The sequence below is a fragment of the Tamandua tetradactyla genome, chromosome 20 (assembly GCF_023851605.1).
Source record: "Tamandua tetradactyla isolate mTamTet1 chromosome 20, mTamTet1.pri, whole genome shotgun sequence".
Lineage (NCBI taxonomy): Eukaryota > Metazoa > Chordata > Mammalia > Pilosa > Myrmecophagidae > Tamandua > Tamandua tetradactyla.
In genome coordinates this window covers 37,728,658-37,749,572 of record NC_135346.1, presented here as the reverse complement: position 1 = coordinate 37,749,572, position 20,915 = coordinate 37,728,658, and the positions used below count along the sequence as shown (strand labels likewise).

The 20,915-nt window shown below is 40.5% G+C and overlaps 1 protein-coding gene across 5 annotated transcripts in view; it reads right to left on the bottom strand.

Annotated features, from left to right (window-relative positions):
- Positions 1–20,915, bottom strand: part of SGCD (sarcoglycan delta) — a 393,007-nt gene that overhangs the window by 144,435 nt on the left and 227,657 nt on the right. For all 5 annotated transcript variants that reach the window (XM_077137514.1, XM_077137515.1, XM_077137513.1 and 2 more), the window contains 2 exons: positions 13,372–13,459; positions 7,142–7,261 (listed from right to left, as the gene is read on the bottom strand). In XM_077137514.1, the coding sequence (XP_076993629.1) occupies positions 7,142–7,261; positions 13,372–13,459 (208 nt within the window). The remainder of the gene's footprint in view (positions 1–7,141; positions 7,262–13,371; positions 13,460–20,915) is intronic.

Below are 20,915 nucleotides of genomic sequence, written 5' to 3'. Positions count from 1 at the left end.
CTTCAGGCTTTGTGGACTATTTGATCCCTGTTATAATTACTAATGTGTACCCTTGTGTTGCAAATGCAACTATTAACAATACTTAACCGAATAAGCATGGCTATGTCCCAATAAAACATCATTAATAAAAATCAGGTGCAGAGCCTTGCTTTGCCTGTGGTCTGTAGTTTGCAATTCTTGCTATACAGTGATAGTGATACTGTTTTCATAAGGTGATCAGGAAATAACTCTTTGATGCATGCAGTTCAAAAGCAAGAGACCTATGAGCATATCCTGAAAAGAGGATTCTAGGCAGGGGGGTACAGTAAGTTCAAGTGCACAGAGGTGGAAACTTGCCTGGGGTGTTCAGTGAGGAGGCTAGTGTGTCAGGACAGAGAACTTCCAAAGTTATACCCGTCACAATTTCTGCATCCAACTGCTTCATCTATTGCCCAAGTCATCATGATTTTCTACAACCTTTGATTGTCTGGGTGAATTCTGTTATCTTTCCTTTCCCAGCATCCATTTCCTCCCTTGGTAACAATACCCCAATTTTCCTTGGGAGGACTGCCCCATCTATCTCACTCTCAGGCAATATATGGATGACCCAGTCCTTTTAACTGGCATATTCCATCACCCAGTCACAGGGATTGGTCCAGGAATGGGCATATGGCACAAGTCAGAACAGTCAGGGTAAAACCCAGGACTTTGTTATTACCTCTACATTAGGAGGTGAAGCATTCTTCAGTATTTAATTCTGCAGCCAGTAGAATTGAAGAAAGGATACAATATTAGGAAACAGAGCTGAGCGACAGTAAACAGGAAAGAGACTAAATTTTGGTTGCATTCTTTGAGCCCCTGAAATTAGTCTTAAGCCAGCTATACCTGGACTTTTTGATTACATGAGGCTATGCATTTACACACCACCACCTTAAGTAGGGTTTATATCACTTACAAGCAAGAAGGTCCTGACTGATACCCAAGTGCTATTCCTTTCACAAGGAAAGCACTCTCTGCCTCCCTACATCTTTTTCCTCTGATCCATACTCAACCACCCCCCTCATTTAAGATGCTCTTTACACTCTCCCACCCCACCACAGCTGGATTCTACAAACACTTTGATTTTATTTTTCTTAGGCAGCCTATTTCCTTCATACACTCGCAGCCCTCTGCATGAGTGTCTCATTTCTCTTAGGAGATGAGAGCTCCCTAAGAGAATGGGAACAGTGCCCAACTCTGTATCTTCATGGTGCCAGTAGCTGTGATTTGGAGATTATTTAAGTGTGTGTACATGTATGTACACATCTACATAGTCAATGAATGAGCACTACTAAGAATAACCCAATCCTTGCATCCTAATTTTCAATTGCCAGGTTGCAGTAGAGTTTTGCATCGAAAACTAATTCAAAAGACTGAATAATATATCATCTGATGTAGTTCTGAAAAAAAAAAAAACTAAGTTCAGCATCAGGCCATATTTAAATTTCTATAAATCTTATGCTAATTTAAATGGCTTTAGATTTAATTAAAATGCTTTTCAATTGTTAATAATGTAACTCAGATAATTAGCATCAAGTGGATCTAGAGGACATATTTAAAAAACTAATCTAGTGTATAAATAGACCTAATTAACAAATAGAATCACACTTTATAATTATGCTTTGTTTATAAATGCTATAATGTCCAATTCTTTGTTAAATGAAATAGGTCATTAATGAAAATCAAAGTTATGTTTTCCCTGGTGTCTCCATGAAGACGCTTTAACTTAGATGCCCTGGCTTTTACACTGCTTATTTTCAAGCTGCCTTTTAAAGGCCATTTCTATCTGATATTTAATAACTTGGTCCTGTAATTAAGGCTAAAGTGTTCCATGCCTTACCTTGCAAACTAATTTTGGACTTTTTTGGTAATTAAATGGATGGGCCTGTCTACAAAACTTAATTCTTATGTATCAGGCCTAAATAGATACCTTTGTCACATGGAAATCCCGAATATGTCAAAGATAGTCATGTACATAAGAATGACAGGGCCTGGCCACAGACTGAAAGCCAGGCCTTGAAGACTGTACCCCAGGTCTAAGACTAGGGGAATGGAAACTCCATAAGGAGAACTGAGGAAGTGGGGAGGGGCAGGGAGTTTGAGGGAGGAGACATGAGTTCAGTTGCAGTAATGAAATGGAAGGGATGGGAGGACCTCTATGCAGAAAAGTGTAGGCTGTTGGGAATTCGCAATTAAAATGAAGACAATTCAGGGCTAATACAGATTTGGGGGAGCATCTGAAAAGAAGCAAATGTTGAAACTGTGGGTAGGTGTGGGATTTCCTATAGAAATGCGAAAAAAAAAAAAAAAGAATGACCCTGGGGTGGTCCACACATGACTAAGGGAGAGGCTACACGATCTACTAGCTGAAAAAAGAGTTAGTGAGGGAAGCAGAGGGACAGTCAGAGACGTGGGAGAACTGCAGGAATAGTAGATGGGGGAATATCTGGGAAATGTTGCACTGTTCTTTTTCACTCTCATCGTGATGCCAACATGCTATGGTGTTCCAGGAGGCTGAGGATCACGGTGATAGAGAAGAGGGCATGCGGCGGAGGCACGACCTGTCTGGATTCAGATCCTGGCCATGCCACTGGCTCTCTACGGAGTCCTGGGCAAGTCATTTTACTCTGTGCCTCACTTGGCTCATCTGTAAATGAAGGTGAAAGCCTGTACCCTCTTCAAAAGGCTGTTGTAAGAATCAAATGCATGTAAATATGATAAGTGCTTAGTGTGATGCTTTACACAGAGTAAGCACTCAGTGCGTGCGTGCGTGTGTGTGTGTGTGTGTGTGTGTGTGTGTGTGTGTGATAGCTTTTTTGGAGCAAAGTAGTAAAACTGGACATGAATTCCCCTGACAGCCACCAACCAGGGTGTGGTAAAATGATGTAGCTCTGATTATTTTGGCTTGGTGATTTTCAAGCTTTAGTGTACATCAGAATCATCTGGATGGCTTGTTAAAACGCACCTTGCTGGGTCTCACTCCCAGAATTTCTGACGCAATAGGTCTGGGATGGGGCTTAAGAATTTTCCTTTTTAACAAGTAGACCCTAATTCATACTCCTGATTCAAGGATCATACTTTGAAATCCATTGTTTTAATAAGACTGGGGAGAGGCTCTACAATTTTGGAAATTCAACCCAGGCCTTCAATTACTCTTTTACCTGAGTACAACTGGAGAACAAACACATTAGTAAGACCAGCCTCACCTGCACACATGTGAAATGGGCCATGCAGAGTTTTCTAGGCTGTAAAGATGTTTTCTGGCCTTGGGCATGTCCAATTTAGCCACTAGTTTAATCTCATCTGATTTATGAATCCCTTACAAGTCCTGGGCCAACTTCTCTCCCTTTGTGAACACATGTGCTGGATACAATTCTGGACTTGATGGATCCCCAAAGCCCAAGTGGAGCCACAGAAACCATCACTGACCAGACAGTGATGTGCATGGAACGAGTCCTTCCTGTGCACCACGCCTGTGCTATCCACTTTCCACACACCATGCCACGTGGTTCTTCCAACAGCTCTGAGAGCCAAGCTCATCACACTCACAACTCAGAGTGAAAGGATGCCTAAAAAGGTGAAGAGATATATCCAAAGGCTTATAGGCTGGTGTTAACTATAAAATATGTGCACATAGCAACTCAACTACACTGCTTTTTGCCTACTTTCTTTTTCCCCAAGAAAGACTTGCATAAATGGAAGACCAGTGACAACTGTCTGCCTATGTTTACTCCCCCATATCTTTCCCATGATGTAAGTTTCCAGATAATCAAATCATTCTTTATGAATCATTCTTGTTCCTTTGTCATACTATCCTTTAAGTGTACTTAAGGTAATCATTGTCCTGAAAACTGTATGGTGGGTGTAATTATGCAGAGAAGAATTTGAAAAATTATGAAATTGTTCTGAATCCATGAGTTATGTTATCACATCCAAGAGGCATTATCCTTTTTGGTTCTTACTATTTATTCCTATTTATTTCTACTCAATTGACAACTAAAAAACCAGCTTGTGTCTGTTTCTTATTGTATTTATTCATTCATTCTTCCTTTCATTGTTTCTTTTGTTCCTCTCTCTTTGTTGTGGTTATGTGGATACTAAAGCTTACAGAAGAAATCAGACATGGCTAGGGTCACAGAGATCCTAAGTGTTTGAGTAAGGTTTCAAACCCAAGAATGTTAGACTCCACCATAAAATATGCACCTAGATTCAAACTTCCTGAGATACTAAACTCAAAAAGATAAACTTCTCACTAAGTTGAAAATGAAACTGCCTAAACTTCTCATTCTACAGCACGTGGTTGAGTCTCAGCTGACAGAAGATCATTTCTACCATATGCTAAATTCATTTCATGAGTAGATTGATGTGAGATTCGTGGGATGGTCCTTTCCAAATCTTTTTAGCATGGGCAGTAACAGTGATGTTCATATGACGCTTTTTTTCCCATTTTTACTTAAAAAAGAAAATGCTTCCAATCATTGAGAGAGATAGATGTTACCATACATTGTTCCCTAAATAAAATACCAGGACCACTACCTTCAACAAAAATATCCACCTGCGTGGAAGTGGCAGGAACCTACTATCATCTTCAAGCCAGTAGTTTACACGGAAGCAAGGGAACTCTTAAGATATACCAGAAGGTATTATAGAATTCTGTATGTTTAAATTAAACCAAAAATGTTTGGGCATCTAAAATTATCCTGTAGTTTTGCAAAGTCAGACATTAAAGCGATGAGGTAACTCATGAAACGCTGAGAAATTACAAGAAAGTGCCAATCCCACTTGGAGAAAAACAATCTTGAGGCAGGATCACTTCTTCCACTGGGGAATTATTTTAGAGCTGGTATAGCAAAGTACTCTTGAATAACAGGCTGGCCTGAAGCTCTTGTTTACTCTCCAGTCTGGGTTGAACTAAGACACGAGTGCCATTTCGACAAATAATAGAGAAAAGCACAAATGGTGGGATTTGGTAGAGGTCTTAGAACGAACATTTATGTTGTGGTTAAGTACCCTGATGCTGGAATCTGCAGGCAAGGATTTAAAAGTCATCTGACCAATTGCTGGGTGCTTGATCTTGCACAAGATAATTTACCTTTTCCAGCCTCAACTCCCTCATTTTAAAATGGGACTAATCGGAGGGGACAGCAAAGTGTAGTTGTTTTAAAGTGTAGTGCTCTGCTGATGGGAAGTCCTGGGTCTCATTCAGTTCTGACTCCCCCCTCCCTATGGCTCAGTTCCATCATCTATAAAGCATTGGTGATAAAAAGGTATATTTACTACTTTTCACAAGTAGTAACAAATATCTTGGGAGGTATAAAATGAAGGGGGTACGACGCTAGTTCAGTGGTGTAATTCCTGCTTGCCATGTGGGAGACCTGGGTTCAATTCTCGGCCCATGCACTTCCCAAAACAAACAGACAAGCAAAATAAACAAAAAACCAAACCAAGCAAAAAAAAATTAACAAACGGTGCTGCAAAAAGGGGATAAGCATATGGAAAAAGAATGAAATGTGACCTTCACCATACAGCATACAAAGCCAAAAAAAAAAAAGTAATAGCACATATTAAACATAGTACCTGGATTGGTAAAAAATACTTAATAGCCTTTAATTGTTTAAAACTATCCTTCCAGGTAGTTTTGAAAATAAGTTCTAAAGGGTCCATAAAGGACATGGCGGGGGAAAGAATGAAAATTATGACTCCCCCCACACATACACTCCCCTCCCACTCATGACCCACAGTGGTCATGCTTTTTACTCGATTTTTATCTATTTTGGTTCTGGACGAAATTTATATTTTAAAAATTTTGGTTGCTAAAAAAAAAAAGCTTGTACATTTCTCCTCTAGACGACTCTTATTTTACAGGTAGAAGAAAGCAAAACTCCTACAGAGGGAGTTTTTCCAGATCCCACAAGTAAGAACTGACCAGGCTTTGCACTGGCCCCTGCCTCGCTGTCTCTGTATCCTGCAGCAGTCATTTCCATCTCCTGACTCTGCTGGGCCTTATCATCAGGCTGACGTTACTGTTTCGAAACTGGGAAGAGGGTTGCATAATAGATCTAGTCAGAGGGATGTCAGGGGCAAATAAAGGTTAGGGAATGGAGGGTGACAATGATGGTGATGTGTATGTGTGTGCGTGCATGTATGAGCCGATTATGCTAAGTATCAAAATGCACTGAGTTTGAGAAGCTGATGCAATATGTAGATGAAAAGGTAAGTCTAGAACTCAGGGAAGATGCCAGGACTGGGGATGAAGATCTAGGAGTGATCCAGCAAGGAAATTAGATGTGGTGGGGACTATATCTATTTAAGCATGTGCACACACACATATACATTCATATACACACATACATGCATAGTCATATATCTGTATGTATGTGAATATGCATGTACGTATATATAAAAATAAATGAAGCTCAAGATATATATAAATGAAACTCAAACTCAAAATTTATATATATGAGAGATAGAACGAAACAGGCTGACTGGAGGTAGAAGTGGTCAGGCTAGCAGCAATGGAGGAGAAAGATTAGAGTGCAAATAATAGTACAAAGAATAATTTAAAATAAAAACAACTTAATAACAATAATAATTTAAGATAACACTGGCACTTACTGAATATTTACTGTTTTTCAGCCACCTAACTACTCCACATAGGTTATTTCATTCAATCCTTCCAATAGTCTCTGAAGGTAGACATTTCTATTGCAACAATTTTACAGACAAGCAAATGTAGGCACAGAGAGGTTACATAACTTGCTTAAGGTCACATAGCTTGTAAAGCACAGAGATGGGGTTAAAATTACAATGAGCTAATTTCAAAGCTGGAGTTTCAAATATTTTGCTCTAATGAATCTAAGGGAACAAGAGAAAAAACAAATAGTATTTGTATAAAGAGTAGTAATAGTAGCAATAGCTACTCAGTATTGGGAAACATGCCACAAAAACTTCACAATTTGAGAAACTTCTGCCAGGGGAATCAGACTCCATGGGGATTCCATTGCCTGCTTTGAAAGAATATAGGCAACTGGCCTAAATGACATCCTCTTCTAGATATTGTTTTATTTTTCATCTAAAATATACCCAACACATCAAACCAATTAAAGGATTAAAGTTTCCTTACCTAAAACTCGTAACCTCTCAGCCCCTACGACCACTTCATCGTCATCTGCAGAGAAGAGCAATTTTCCAGAAACCGTTTTTACCTCAAACTTTTTGCCATAAGCTTCGACAGCTTTGGGGCCTAAAATGAAGAGAGAGATTCCATTAGTCTCATTGCATTTGATGATAAAAAGCTTTTCATAGAACATAAATATTTGACAAGATTGTATTGAACTTTAATGTAAGTGCATTGGTTTTTAGAAGTCAACAATGAAAATCAGTCTTGTGGTTTCAGGCATGACTCATCCTTACTTTTAATCACATGCTCTCAGGCTATGATTTTAAAGACCATCGTATCTTTCCTCCAAACTTGAGCAGGAACATCAGAATATTTCCCTCAGCTAACCAGCAAGTTTTTGTCAAATAGCTGTAGATATCTGTCTGATCATTTCGATACAGGGGAAGATCATCACCTCTTGAGCAAATCTGTATTCTGTGCATCCTTGTCCAGTTCTGCTGAAATCTCCCTTACTCTGCATGCTTGACCTGCTGGCTGCCTTTGACACCAGACAAGTCCATTTCCTCAGTATGTAGATCACTTCCTGGCAGAAAAGGCTAAAACATAATTCGTTACCTTGGAAGTTGTCAAATCTTTCATGTTAGAGGCTCATTTAATAATAGAAAAAAATGTTTTGAGAGTTTATCCTGTGAAAACAGATGCCATTCTTGAAGGTGGGGCTATTACAGTATATAAAGAAGACAGGATCCTTTATTTCATAGCACTTATATTCTAGTGAAGAAAGAAGACCAATACAAATTAATAAATTTATCAATAAATACATTTGAAAAACACAGCGAGTTTCAGGTACAACAGAAAAAGTAAAGCAGATTAGTGTGTCTGAATTTCTATAAAGAAGGGGCATTTCCCTCTATCTGAGTGAGATTTACTAGAAGCTTGGGTCATTCCCCAAAGCTGGTCTACAGAAAGAAAGCAGAATAATGTAGGATGTAATCATCCTTGTGGAACCTAGCTGAGATAAAAAGGAATTCATCTTCTGGTCTAGAAATTCTTACAAAAAACTTCAGAAGATAGATTCCAGAAATCTTGTGTTTTTCCAGCCTCTCTAGGAGATTTCAATGTAGGATTTGTGTTTCCTTCTAAGTAGCTTTCAAAAGAGTGTCACTTAATAATACTAAGTTGTAATGAAAAGGCCCTCTCAATGCTTTCCAGTCAAAGCCTGCTAGTCTTGTACCTGAACAAGTTAGGTCATTACTGGCACAGAGAGAGAGAGAGAATGCATTCCATGGAACTATGGGACAACTCAGTAAGAGGGTATTAGTAAAGGGATTTGTGTCAGTTTGAATCTGTCATATACCCCAGAAAAGCCATGTCCTTTAATCCTTATTCAGTATTGCTGGGTGGGACCTTTTTGACTGTTTCCATGGAGATGTGACCCACCCGATTGCGGGTGGTAACTTTTGATTAGATGATTTTCATGGAGATGTGTCTCCACCCATTCAAGGTGGGTTGCTTACTGGGGACTTTTAAGAGGGAACCATTTTGGAAAAAGCTTTAGAGCCACCAGAACCGATAGAGCCTCAGGGAAGCCACTAAAGAAGCCTGGAGAGAAAGCTAGCAGATATCACCATGTGCCTTTCCAGCTGAGAGAGAGAGAATCTTGAACATCATTAGCCTTCTTGAACCAAGGTATCTTTCCCTGGATACCTTAATTTGGACATTTTCACAGCCTTAGAACTGTAAACTTGTAACTTAGTAAATTCCTCTTTTTAAAAGCCACCCCATTTCTGATATATCACCTTCTGGAAGCTTTCAAACTATAACAAGCCTATTATAGGATTTGGCTTATTTTGGGTGGTTTGGGGGAGGTGCTAAGGGAGGAAGGTTGGACTGAATACTGTCAGGAAGTGGGGATTATGATTTAGAATCTTTACACTTACCTAGAAGTAGCCCAGAGCAAAATTAAAGCTGTAATGGATAAAGAAACAGCTATTACTCATATTTGCCAGCTTGGTCATTTCTGTGGTTTGGACAATGTTTTTCTCCATGATCAGGCATGAAATGAGCTGTCTGTCACACAGTGGCCGTGTCTGATGTTGTTCTGTGTAGTTGATTACATTCAACAGGAGACTAGCAAGGCCTGCAAACAGTGCCAGGCCTGCTCCTGAGTGTCAGGGGCAGCGCGCCTCTTTCTCAAGGCTACTGGACTATGAATCAGAAGATAGGAATTGTGCCTCTGTTCCCTCTCTCTCATTTTCTGGCAATATGACTGGGCAAAAGTTGCTCTTGCTGAACCTCAGTTTCTGCGTCTGTAAATTGGACTCTCATGGCCCATCTATATCTACTTCACAGAAAGGTTGAAAGGTTCAAGTGATATTGTGTTTGCCAAGAGAACCTTGTAGATTGAAAAGTCCTGTGCACTGTAAGAAGCTGTTCTTGTCATTATCATCACTGTCATCGGTGCCATCACTGTTTTTCTAATGCAGTGGTACATTAGACACCCTGCAAAGAATGAATGAGTACCTCTTAGTGCACCTTCTCCATTCACATAATCGTGTTGATTCAGCAGACCTGATCTCTTGCCAATATAGCTGACAAGAGAAAAGAACATTGGAAAGGCTCCTTAATGAGCAGCAGTTGAAATAGCAGAGAGCACAAAATTCATGACATGGGACTTGGTTACTTTGTCTGACTGCCTCGTGCTATAGGTGAAGAGAATAAGTAACAGCAAGGCTACAGCTCTCACAAGGTCACCAAGTGAGCTAATGGTAGATCTAGGTCTAGATTTGAGCTCTCAAAATTGTTCCACAAAATAAAGGGAGAAAGTAGCAGGAGGAGGAGGCTGAGGCTAACAAGGCTGGGGGAGCTAAGAGATGAGCTATTTGGGGATAAGGAAAAGAAAAAACCTGGAGACAAGGACCAGAGGAAGTGTCTGAAAGAATAAAGATGTATGATAATAACTCGGACTACAGTTTTCTTGTAAGGGCTAAGATGCAGCTGTCTTTTTGGTTCCACAGCCAATACCTTCTGTAAAATCCATATTACTTGTCAATGCTTGGGGCTGTTATCTATTTTTCAGTGGGGAGTGCAGGCCTGGGAGATAATGAAGTGCTAATGAATGAAGGAAGGGCCTCAGGATGGGTTTAGGGTGGCCACAGTTTGCCCACTCTGGATCCAGCCACATGACAAAATAAGGGCCAGAACTGTTTGAGCGTACAAAGCCCAGTAACTGGTAATCTCAGTCAAAACCCACAGACTAGCTGCTGGCCTGATGGTGCAAACAACATGTCCTTTCATCGATTTTACCTGGGGCTGCCAAACTTCCCTGGATGTGGTTGGAATTTCAAAGAATGATCCTGGAGAGAAAGGCAAATGGAGCTGGAGGTCTCTTGGTGAACCCACTGTTACTCTCTCGGATGAGAAAAATTACTGTTTCATAACTTGAAATGAATTGCAGTTAATCCCTCTCTGTGCTTGGTAGTCAATGTGTGAGGAACCTCCCGAATTAATCACCTAAGCAGGAAGGAGAGCTAGAGTCTACCAGATGCAAGGCAGTCTCCACGGCTAAACTCAGCCACAAATCCTGGGAGCTAAAGACAGTGGGTGGTTGTCCTGCCTTAACTGCTTTCCCCAACTTCCTTGATGCCGGGCCCTTCCCCACACCTTCATAATGCTACTACTGAAGGCTCCCTTACAACTGCCTCCCTTACAGGTAGGGTCAGAGGGTTCCCTGAACAGACTCACTGTTGATATGATACTAAATCAGTGGCATTATGAACCAGACATATATTTGTGTCCCAGCCAGGGGATCTAACTATCATTTAAAGCATTGTTTCTTGCAAAAGGAGTACCTGAGTTGCTAACAATCAAATTTTTAATAGACTGTTGAGACATTCGCTAGATAAGAAGGGGGATTCTTAAATCTTCAGCATTGCCCTTCTGGAAGAGCCCTGCTGTTCCAGAAGTAATTTGCTCTCATATATAAGTGTACTCTCACATAAACATACTCTCATACAAGTGCACTAATGAGTAGAATGCAAGAGACAACTGGGACTGACCAGTGCTTTCCACAGTATATGCATAAACGTAGATGGAAAAGGAAAACCTGAAAAGAAAACTGGAAGGGACTGTGTGTGTGTATGTGTGTGTGTGCGTGTGTGTGCGTGTGTGTGTGTGTGTGTGTGTGTGTGAGAGAGAGAGAGAGAGAGAGAGAGAGAGAGAGAGAGAGAGAGAGAGAGAGAGGAATGAGGAGAAAGAGAGTTAAGAATTCTATTTCTAGCCCATCTGCTCTCTCTCTAGAAATCATCTTGAAAGGCTCTTGCTGGCTGACATGGGAATGACTTTCTGCCCATCCCATTTTAATATTAGCTATCTTGCAGCTTAACTTAAGAGTTAAGGAAAGCTGTCACTCAGTTTCCTTGAGGGCCCCTCTTGGGCAAGAAAGAGAGAGAGGGGCAAAGGAAAAAGTGAAGAAAAGTTAGAAGAGGGAGGGAAAGGGGTGAGGGAGGAGAGAAAAAAAGCAGGACAAATGGGGAGAGAAATAGAGAGAGAAGAGGCTGACAAAAGGCTGGTGGGAGAAGGGAAGGGCAGTGGAGGCGGAGGAAAGGTAGAAAAGGTAGAGAAGAGGAAAAGAAGAAAGAAAAAGGAAGGAAAGGGGAAAGACAGGTGAAAGAAAGGAGGGGTTCAGGAGAAAGGGCAAAAAAGATGGGGAAAGGGAGGGGAAAGCAAGTGGGAAGAGAGAGGTGGGAGAAGAGGGAAGAGGAGAGAGTGGAGGAGAAGGGGGAGAGAGAAGTGAGGGGGGTAAGGAAAGAAAGGGGTGAGAGGGAAAAAGAGAGACTGACTCTTTTGTCGAATAATAGTCGTTTGGGCAGTTTCAGCTTTTATCAAAACAAAATCTCCCAAGTAAATGAAATCTCCCACTGCAAATAAATGGCAAATGATCAACAGGCTAAATAAGTTCCTTTTGAATGCAGGAATCTGGGAGCTAGAGGTTGGATTTATTTCCCTCCTGGAAGCAATTTTCACACATGCCACTTAAATCACTGCTTACTGAACTTGTTTATTTAATTATTTAGTGCTGTGACTGCGGGCCAGATGTTGGAGATGCAAGGCCAACAACTCAGTGGCACGTAGGAACCGCATGTTTATGGATTATGGGCTCTTGTGTGCAGCCGTCCCTTCAATCCCTCAGTTCCTCTACTGGGGTATGTCCCAAGTCACCCACTGGTCATGAATCTCTTGACATCCATATGCAGCACTCCTGGGGGGCAGAGAGTGGGGCTTCTCTCCTTAGCAGAAAAGACTCCGCACACAAAGGCACCTGTTACCCTGTGGCCCATTTATGAGTGGGGCTCCAGCTGTTGTAGGCACAGTAACCTTCCAAGGCATTTGGGCAACTGGCTTCTCAAAATGTCCATCTGGATACGTTTCTTTTAGCCCCAAGGCCAAACAAATGGCATTTTCTGTCTGGAAATATAGCAACGTCAGCCAGACCCACACACCCTTTTTCTTCCATCATGAAGACGTAGAATGCCTCCTGCTTACCACCCGACACATGATGGAAGGACATCAGACATTGCAGCAAACACCTTTCACAACACAAGGCCGATGTTATCATCATCGTTATTGTGACTAATCAATTCCTTGCTTAAATTTCAGAAATATTCAGCTCCAAACCCAGTGGGTACTTTCCGCAGCTGTTAGAAGCAGATCTGTGATATTAAAAGGGACCATATAAACATATCTATGGTGATGCACTTGCATCTCACAATCGAGTTGGATTCAAACTTAGCACATACGGCAAATATGGCCTGGCTTCAAATGATCATTGGAAATCCCTTTTAAAACCCATAAAGTATGTTGTGCATGCCTCTGTGTGTACTGTACTCTCCCAATTGATCCAACAAAGTCCGTTTTTCCTCCAGCATTGGGACAGAGAACTGGTCTTTGGTTGATCACTTTTGAAGTAGTTGGCTATTTCAGGGACCATGTTAAATGAAAAATGTTTTTTCCCTTCGAGGCAAGTCTAGTTAAATTTGCACTAGGTAAATGTGCATTTAAGATGGGAATAGACATTTTATTCTAAAAAAACAGGATGTTTGCTACATTCTCTTTTTCAACACAGTAAACACATCTCTTTCTTTAGTTCACATGGTTTTCATTCAACCATCAATTCTACATATTCTGAGTGCCTTTCATGAACCCACCACTGTGCTAAGTTCTTTCTTTCTTACCTGTTATCAGCTGAGTTAGCACTTTAGTCTGGTCATTGAGAATGTTCACTGTAACATTTCTGGCAGATTTGAAGTACAGGGCATTACCCTACAATAAGAAAACAAGAGAAAAATGAAAATGACAGCAAATTTCTGAACCCAAACTGCAATCCCAGCTTTCAAGGAGCCCGAACTGCTCTCAGCAAGTCCCAATTAATTTGTCTTTACCTGAAACTTCAGATGCTTAACAGTCTCCACATACATGATAATTAACAGATATTCATCTAATACATATCTCCCCCAAAGAGACAGGCGACACAGAAACACACTCTTTCTCTCTCAGTATTGATCTCCTGAACACACACACACACACACACACACACAGGAAAGCACACATTAATATAGTTGAGTCAACTGGAACATAGAGCCCTTTAGATGATCTTCGTGTGGATATTAGTTATCTTGGTACACAGAATGATCAGTAATGACTGATATCTCTTAATCTCATCCTTTCTATTTTACATTTCTCCAAAGGAGTCACACAAAGTCCTTACTAGGGAGCAGAAAGCTCTTCTAAAATACCCAACGTCTGCCCGTCAGACACAACTACCAGCTATGAGAACCCTGGGTGGTCTCCAGGAAGGCTGAAATTTTCTCTTTGTGGAGATACTTGCTACACAGGGATGGTTTGCAACAAGAAAATCTGCTATCTACAAGCACGCCTTTGGCTCCCTTTTCTTCCTCTTCTTGTTTCTGGATATCTTTTCCTCCAGGCATTCTGGACCTACATATATTCTCCCCTTTATCAAGCACCCCAACCTCTCTTCCACCTTGTGGTACACATTTCTGAGAATGACTCAGAACAGGGGTCAGCATGTATTTCATACAAAGTTCATGTGTTAAAAAATATTGTAATTCCTTTTTTCTTCATTCAAAATGTCAAAAGCTTTCTTCATTTGTGATGATTCAAAAATAGGCAGCAGGCCGGATTTAGCCCACAGACTGTAACTCACTAACCACTAGAAGGTCTCTCCTTCCTGGATTACATGCATTTGAATGGGAAATAAAACCATAAATTTATGGATGAATCTCTGACAAAACGTGTCAGTAATCAGATTGTCGTTATTGAAAGAAAAGAATTGAGGCAGTCATTCCGGCCCTTCTAACCTCTTGGTACCACATGGCACATACCTGCCTGAAAATTCATAGCACTGCTATGCATCGAGTCCAAACACTGTCCTACAAGTTGTGAGAAAACCTGAGATCAGTGAGACTCAGCCACCACTTTCAAGTTCTTATGATCTAGCAGGACAACTAGATGGGCAGAAATATATTGTGAAGAAAATAATAAGAGTTATTAGGGTGCTGCAGATGAATACTTTGGGGGACTTTCCAGAAGGGTGGGCTGATTTTTGGCTTAAGGCCGTGGGGAAGGAAGCAAAGGAGATTTCCAGGAGTTATACAATGGTTAACAGTTAGCTGAGCTTTGAAAGGTAGATAAATAAGATTTTACAAGGTTAAAATGAAAAAGTGTGGGGTAGGAACTAAAGGGAGAGGAATGGAGGAGGGAAGGAGAAAACAGGAAGAGAAGGAGAAGGGGCAGTGGGAAATGGAGAAAAATGAAGATGACCTTTTATTTTCAACATTTTAGGTTCCCATATTTCAGAAGTCTTTATATGTCATTGGCTTGTCATTGTCTTTCAAATCCCAGTATCTTCAAATGCTACCTGCCTGCTGCCCTTAAAATTATTCAAATAATTCCAGTGCAGAAGAATCTCATAACAGCTTTCAGATTTACAACAAGAGAAACAGTAAAACCATCCATTACTTTTTATTACCATGTCAAAATATTCTAGTTTAGCATTAATTGTTCTAATATGTGAACACCTTGGGAAACAGAATCCTTGCTTTGTCTGCATTTAAACAAGGGCCTTCATTCTTGCCTGGAATCTGTTGCTGTAATACTTCCATAAATCTGATACAGAAAGATTACCAGGAAAAAAAGCAGGAATTAGCTAGCAAGTGCAGAGAGCCTTCACCCAGAATCAGGGTCAATGTGGCTTTTGTTTTCCTCTTTGAATCTGCCTACTGAGAGTAATACAGGAAAACACCAGCTAAGCAAAGCATCCCTGGGGTCCCTACGGTATTAGAACAAGTAGGGTAGCTCTTGTATCTTATGAGAAGCCGAATTCTGCTCTCTCAGCCTCTTCTCTTTCTCCTTGTTTCCCTCCCACTCGCTACTGAAGCCTCTGGGTCTGTGCAGGTTAGTTTCTACCAGGGGATCAAGACCTGAGGCCATGGAACTTTCACTAACCAACTTCCAGTTATCCGTGGCCAAGGGACTTGCAGGGTAGAGCTCTGGCAAATAGAAAGGAATCTCTGGTAGAAAGGAGCCGCCTCCATTCCCGAATGGTGACAAAGAAAGCTCTGGAAGGGATCAAGTCAGTCTGCGGCCAATTAGTTGCAGCTGTAGTGGAGCCAGGGTGAAGCCACGTGGGAGATATAGACTGGAAGCAACACACCATCTCTCCCACACTGGGGAAGAGGGACGGTCCACATCAGCACTTCCCACAAATTACAGCATGTGGCATTTTCCGCTGAAATTCTTGACACTACCATTTTGATGGGCAAATATCCCTTACCGCATCTGTTTCATTAAAGCAGAATATGCAACAGGCTCAAATGTTTCCTCCGGTTACTCTGAAATGAACATTTGTTCCACTGTGCCCTCAAAGGGCTACTGCATGGATGTGGCTATTTGAACATCAAAAGCCTCCATCATGCTGACATTTAAAAATTATTGAGTCTGATTTTCAAAATGCATTATTAACTTTATATCAAGACAGAGAATGTCAAAATCAAATTTGACAAGGCTGAGAATGAAAAGCAGCAATCCACACCTCTCATCTTTGTAAGAGTTTTCAAATAGTCCGCATGCTCCTTCAAGTATTTGCCATATATGTCCCAGAATATGCTTCCATGCTATCACTTGATTTGTCAACTGCAGATACTACGCCCTGAATTTTTTTAATAGAAGATGGGAATTTAAATCTCTCTCTTACACACAGACACACACACTCACACACACTCACCTCATACTCTCCAGAACTTTGGCTAAATCAATATTCATAATTTGTATTATTATGATTATGTGCATGCTGTCTGTAGCTGAGACAAGAAGCATACTTTGGCTCCATTTCATTTTTCTTTCTTGTGCAATCACATTCCCCACCCCACCCCCCAGCATCAATAAATGCTTGGTTTTTAAAAATGTACTAAGTTTTCTAACTCTCTTATTGCTCAATTATTTTTCCTTTGGTTCTACTTTCTGGGAAATATCTTCAACTTTAAGTTTCAATCTTTCTGTTGCTTTTTAAAACAATGTCTACTACCATACTTTCAATTTCCAGGTTTAAAAAAATTTTTTATTCTTTGAACGTTCCTTTATAGTTCATCACTTTATTTGATGGATGCACCTTCTCTCTTAAGCTCAGCAAGTGGTACAGGTATTTTTAGTTGTTTCTTAATTTTTCCTGCTGCATAAGCATTCTCCCTTTCTCCTGAGTTCTTTTTTAGTTTTTTGTTTGTTCTGAGTCTTGTCCCTCAGACTAGAGGCTTTCCTTAAATGTCTGGTGTTCCTTGGCTGTCTCTTTATATTTGGGAAGGAAGCTCTGTGCTTCTAGAAGGGTGAGCCTTGCCATAGGATACAGTGGTGGGGATTTAGCTAATTCAATGGAGAACATACAAATGTCAATATCTGGGGGACAGTCAGTAAATATGGCCAGTTTCATCAAAGAGGGATTCTCTAAATTCCTACTAGGAAAGTGATAGCTATAGCTTTATATGTTCTTTAGATGTTCCAGGTATCAGAGGGGAAAAAATTGGGTATTTTCGGCTCAGAGGAGAGATATGCAATGAAACCTGCTTCAGCACCTCATTCCTGGCATCATCTGTGATGTTTATTTCAGAGCCCAGAGCTCCTCTAATCCAAACATTCCAGAAATTAGTCACTCCTCCTATCATCTGTCAGGCTGTTACAAGGTACCTGCCTCCCTGGATCACCTGGATATGAGATCTGGGCACAGACAGGAATCCAACTGGTCTATGTACATTTTCAATCTCTTCTTTAGCCCCTCCAGGACTGCAGTATAACTTTCTTTCCTGGGCTCTAGGTACCATTCTTGGCAGGCCTAATGGATAAGTCAGCTGGGATCTATGCCATACCCTGAACTTCAACCTCCAGTAGCAACCAGTTCCTGAGTCTTTCTGGGGTTGGTACCCCAGAAAGAATGGTTCGTATTCCATTCTTTGCTTCCCCCACTGAAAGTCTGTAGGGTTTCAGCTTTCATGGCTCTGTCAAGTCAGCTACTTCTCATCAATCTACTTTTCATCTTCCAAAACTTTGTCATCATATCTTGTCTATATAAATCTCCCTTCCTCATTACCATGTGAGTTAACTCCCCCCCTCCCCCCCCCCATTTATTGCCTTCTTCAGAGGGGTTTTTCGAGTGGAGCAGAGACTCCACTCAATCAGTTCTCATTGCTACCAGTTTGCCTTTCTTTGGAGCAACCTCATATTCACCTCATACCCAGAGGAAATTAAGTTAAAATTGTGTGTAAACCAAGAGCAGATAAATCTCTGATCATGGACCCTAGCTTCTCCCAAGCATTCTGACTGCCTAGAACAAGCTGCATACTCTCCCAGGCACTGGAGAATGCGGAAGTCATGATTCCTATCTTTGAGAAGCTCCTAGCACAGGGGCCATCTGAGTCTTCACAAAATAAACACAACAAAGAGGTGGTACCACTTCAAAAGAGATGTGTGCTCTTCTGGTATAAAAGGCACAGATTTTTAATATTTGCATTTTATAGCAGCCATATCACCAACAGTCTGATTTGAACTGATGAGGCTGCCAGGAGTTACTTGTCTTGATAAATCCTCTACTGTAGTATATTTTCCTTGTCCCCTAACAATCTGATTGGGGAATTTAGGTAAACAGAGTGAATCATCAGAGAGCACACAAACAACTTCCACACTCAGAGAAAGCTTATACCTCCCGGATGAATGAAGTTCCAAGAAGGAAGGAATCAGTGTGGTTGGAACCAGAGGGGAGTCTTCCTAGAGGAAAGTTCCTCTGGCTTTAGCCTTCTCTCCTTAAGCAAAAGGCAGAGTGGTTCACAATAGCATAGTTTTGCTAATTAAGATAAGAAGGGATTTGGCCTTGTGGAGGAAAGGTTCAAAGTATAAGTTTTTGGAGTCAGAAAGATTTGGGCTTGAATCACAAACTCTACCTGTTTTTATTAACTGTGTGGCCTTTTATAAAATTTGACCATTTATATTCTTTGAGCCTCACTTCCTGCATTTATGAAATGAAGTTAAAGGATACATAACAGTGTTGATAGGAGGGTTACAATGAAGAAAGAGAATATGTGTAAAAGCCCATCACAGTGCCTACAAAAATGCTTCACAAACAATAAACAAGCAAGCAAAGAAACAAACACAACTACATCAGGAGGGATCTTGTAGAAATAGCTGACTCTAAAATCAGGGCAAGAAATTTCTATAAAAGAAGAGCCTGGAACATCTTGTAGTTCCAGAAAGGAAAGAAGTGCTCAAAAACAAACAATAACAAAAAAAAAACATAATGATACAGGCATGTCAAAGGGACGCAGGAGATAACTCAAAGAACTCCCAATTATAGCCCAAAGTACAAAATAAGTATCCATACTGATTAAGTAAATAAATGGAGAAGAATAGACAAATCTCTCAGGCAGAAAAATTCCAAATAATATACGTAGATATGTCCCATCAAGAAGGTTGTGCTGGTTTGAAACTGCTATGTACCCCAGAAAAGCCATGCTCTCTTAATCCTAATTCAATTTTGTGGGGGCAGACCCATTGTTGGGTGGGACTTTTTGACTGAATCGTTCCCATGGATTTGTGACCCCGTCCATTCAAGATTGGTCTTGATTGGTTTCCTTCAAAAAGGAGTTTGGAGTTAGTGCCTTAATTTGGACAGTTTTGTGACCTTAGAACTTTATAAATCCCCTTTATAAAAGCCAATCCATTTCTGTTATATCGCATTCCTGCAGCTTTCAGAACATAATTCCCCACTCTTTAAGGCAGATGGCGGTGGAGGTGGGGTGGGGACCATTCATAGTGATTTTATTCCAAAGAGTAAAGTACAGAAAGGGGGAAGAAAGAGTAACTTCACAGTGGAGGAATTTAACAAACACTACCCCATGTAGGTGATCCTGGTCAACAACAAAACGGGTAAGTTATGCGGAGAACGTGCACCCTGGACATGATGTGACGGGACTACGACTTTACCTCTGTGTGCTTTCTCCTCAGAACCCAGAACCCCCGTCTAATCATAGGAAAAACACCAGACAAATCTCAATTCAAGGTCATTCTACAAAATACCTTTCCAGGGCTCCTCAGAACTGTCAAGGTCATCAAAAACAAGGAGAGTATGAGAAACTGTCACAGATGAAAGGAGTGTGGCAACTAAATGTCATGTGCTATCCTGAATGGGATCCCTGGGCAGAAAGAGATTATTAGGTAAAAACTAAGTAACTCTGAATGAAGTATTGACTTTAATTAATTAGTAATAATGTATCAATATTGATTCATTAATTGTGACAAATGTACCAGAGTAAAGTTAAATGTGAATAATTGGGAAAAACTGTGTGTCGAGAATATCGGAACTCTCTCCACTGTATTTACAACTTTTCTAAAAATATAAAACTATTGTAAAATAAAACATTAAAAATATAAACTCTTTTAGGCTGTAGGATTCTAGACGTTTAGGAAGAGTCCTTAGAAACACAATCCATCTCTGCTTAGGCAGGGAATTTACATCATTGGCATCTGATTCCAGGTTCGGATTAGTTGAATTATTAGGAAATTCTTATGCTGTGACAAAACTGATTCCCATGAGCCTTTTGTCTTTAGGTATACTGAACTAAGGCACACGGTTGTCTCATAGCCATTCTCTACCCACAGCTATCTAGGAGTATCATCATTCATCTCTGGTCAGCCTACAGACAGCAGGGTAATAAGAACTTACCAACTGCTTTGTAGCAGGCATCACTGCATTGGCTGCAGCGATTGATGTTTACTAAAATAATATCATTTTGATATTTTCTGGAAAATAGTGGGCATAAATGTAGATTCACTATTAAAATGATCTCAAAGTGGACAGTTTGGAGGTTTATCTTCAGCAAGATTTATTATTTTTAATAGATGCTTAAGTTGTCTTTTGACACTTTTAAAAGCATGGCAAGTATTTTAAAACAATTCTATAATACAGTTATTTCATTTTACTTTAGAATATTTCTGTATAAAAAGCTTGGGTATCTTTCTAATATTTTGAAGAACTTTTCTGGTTCATGAAAAATGAAGCTATAGAACTTACTCAAAACAAACTGAGAAATGGTCCAATTTTCCCATTGTAGCACTCCTGCTCAGCTGCTCTCTGCCCTGTGCCCAATTTTGGGTGCATTTAGGTTTCTCCCAGCACTTAAATAAGCTGAGATATTTTTTCTCAATGATTCCTTTGAGG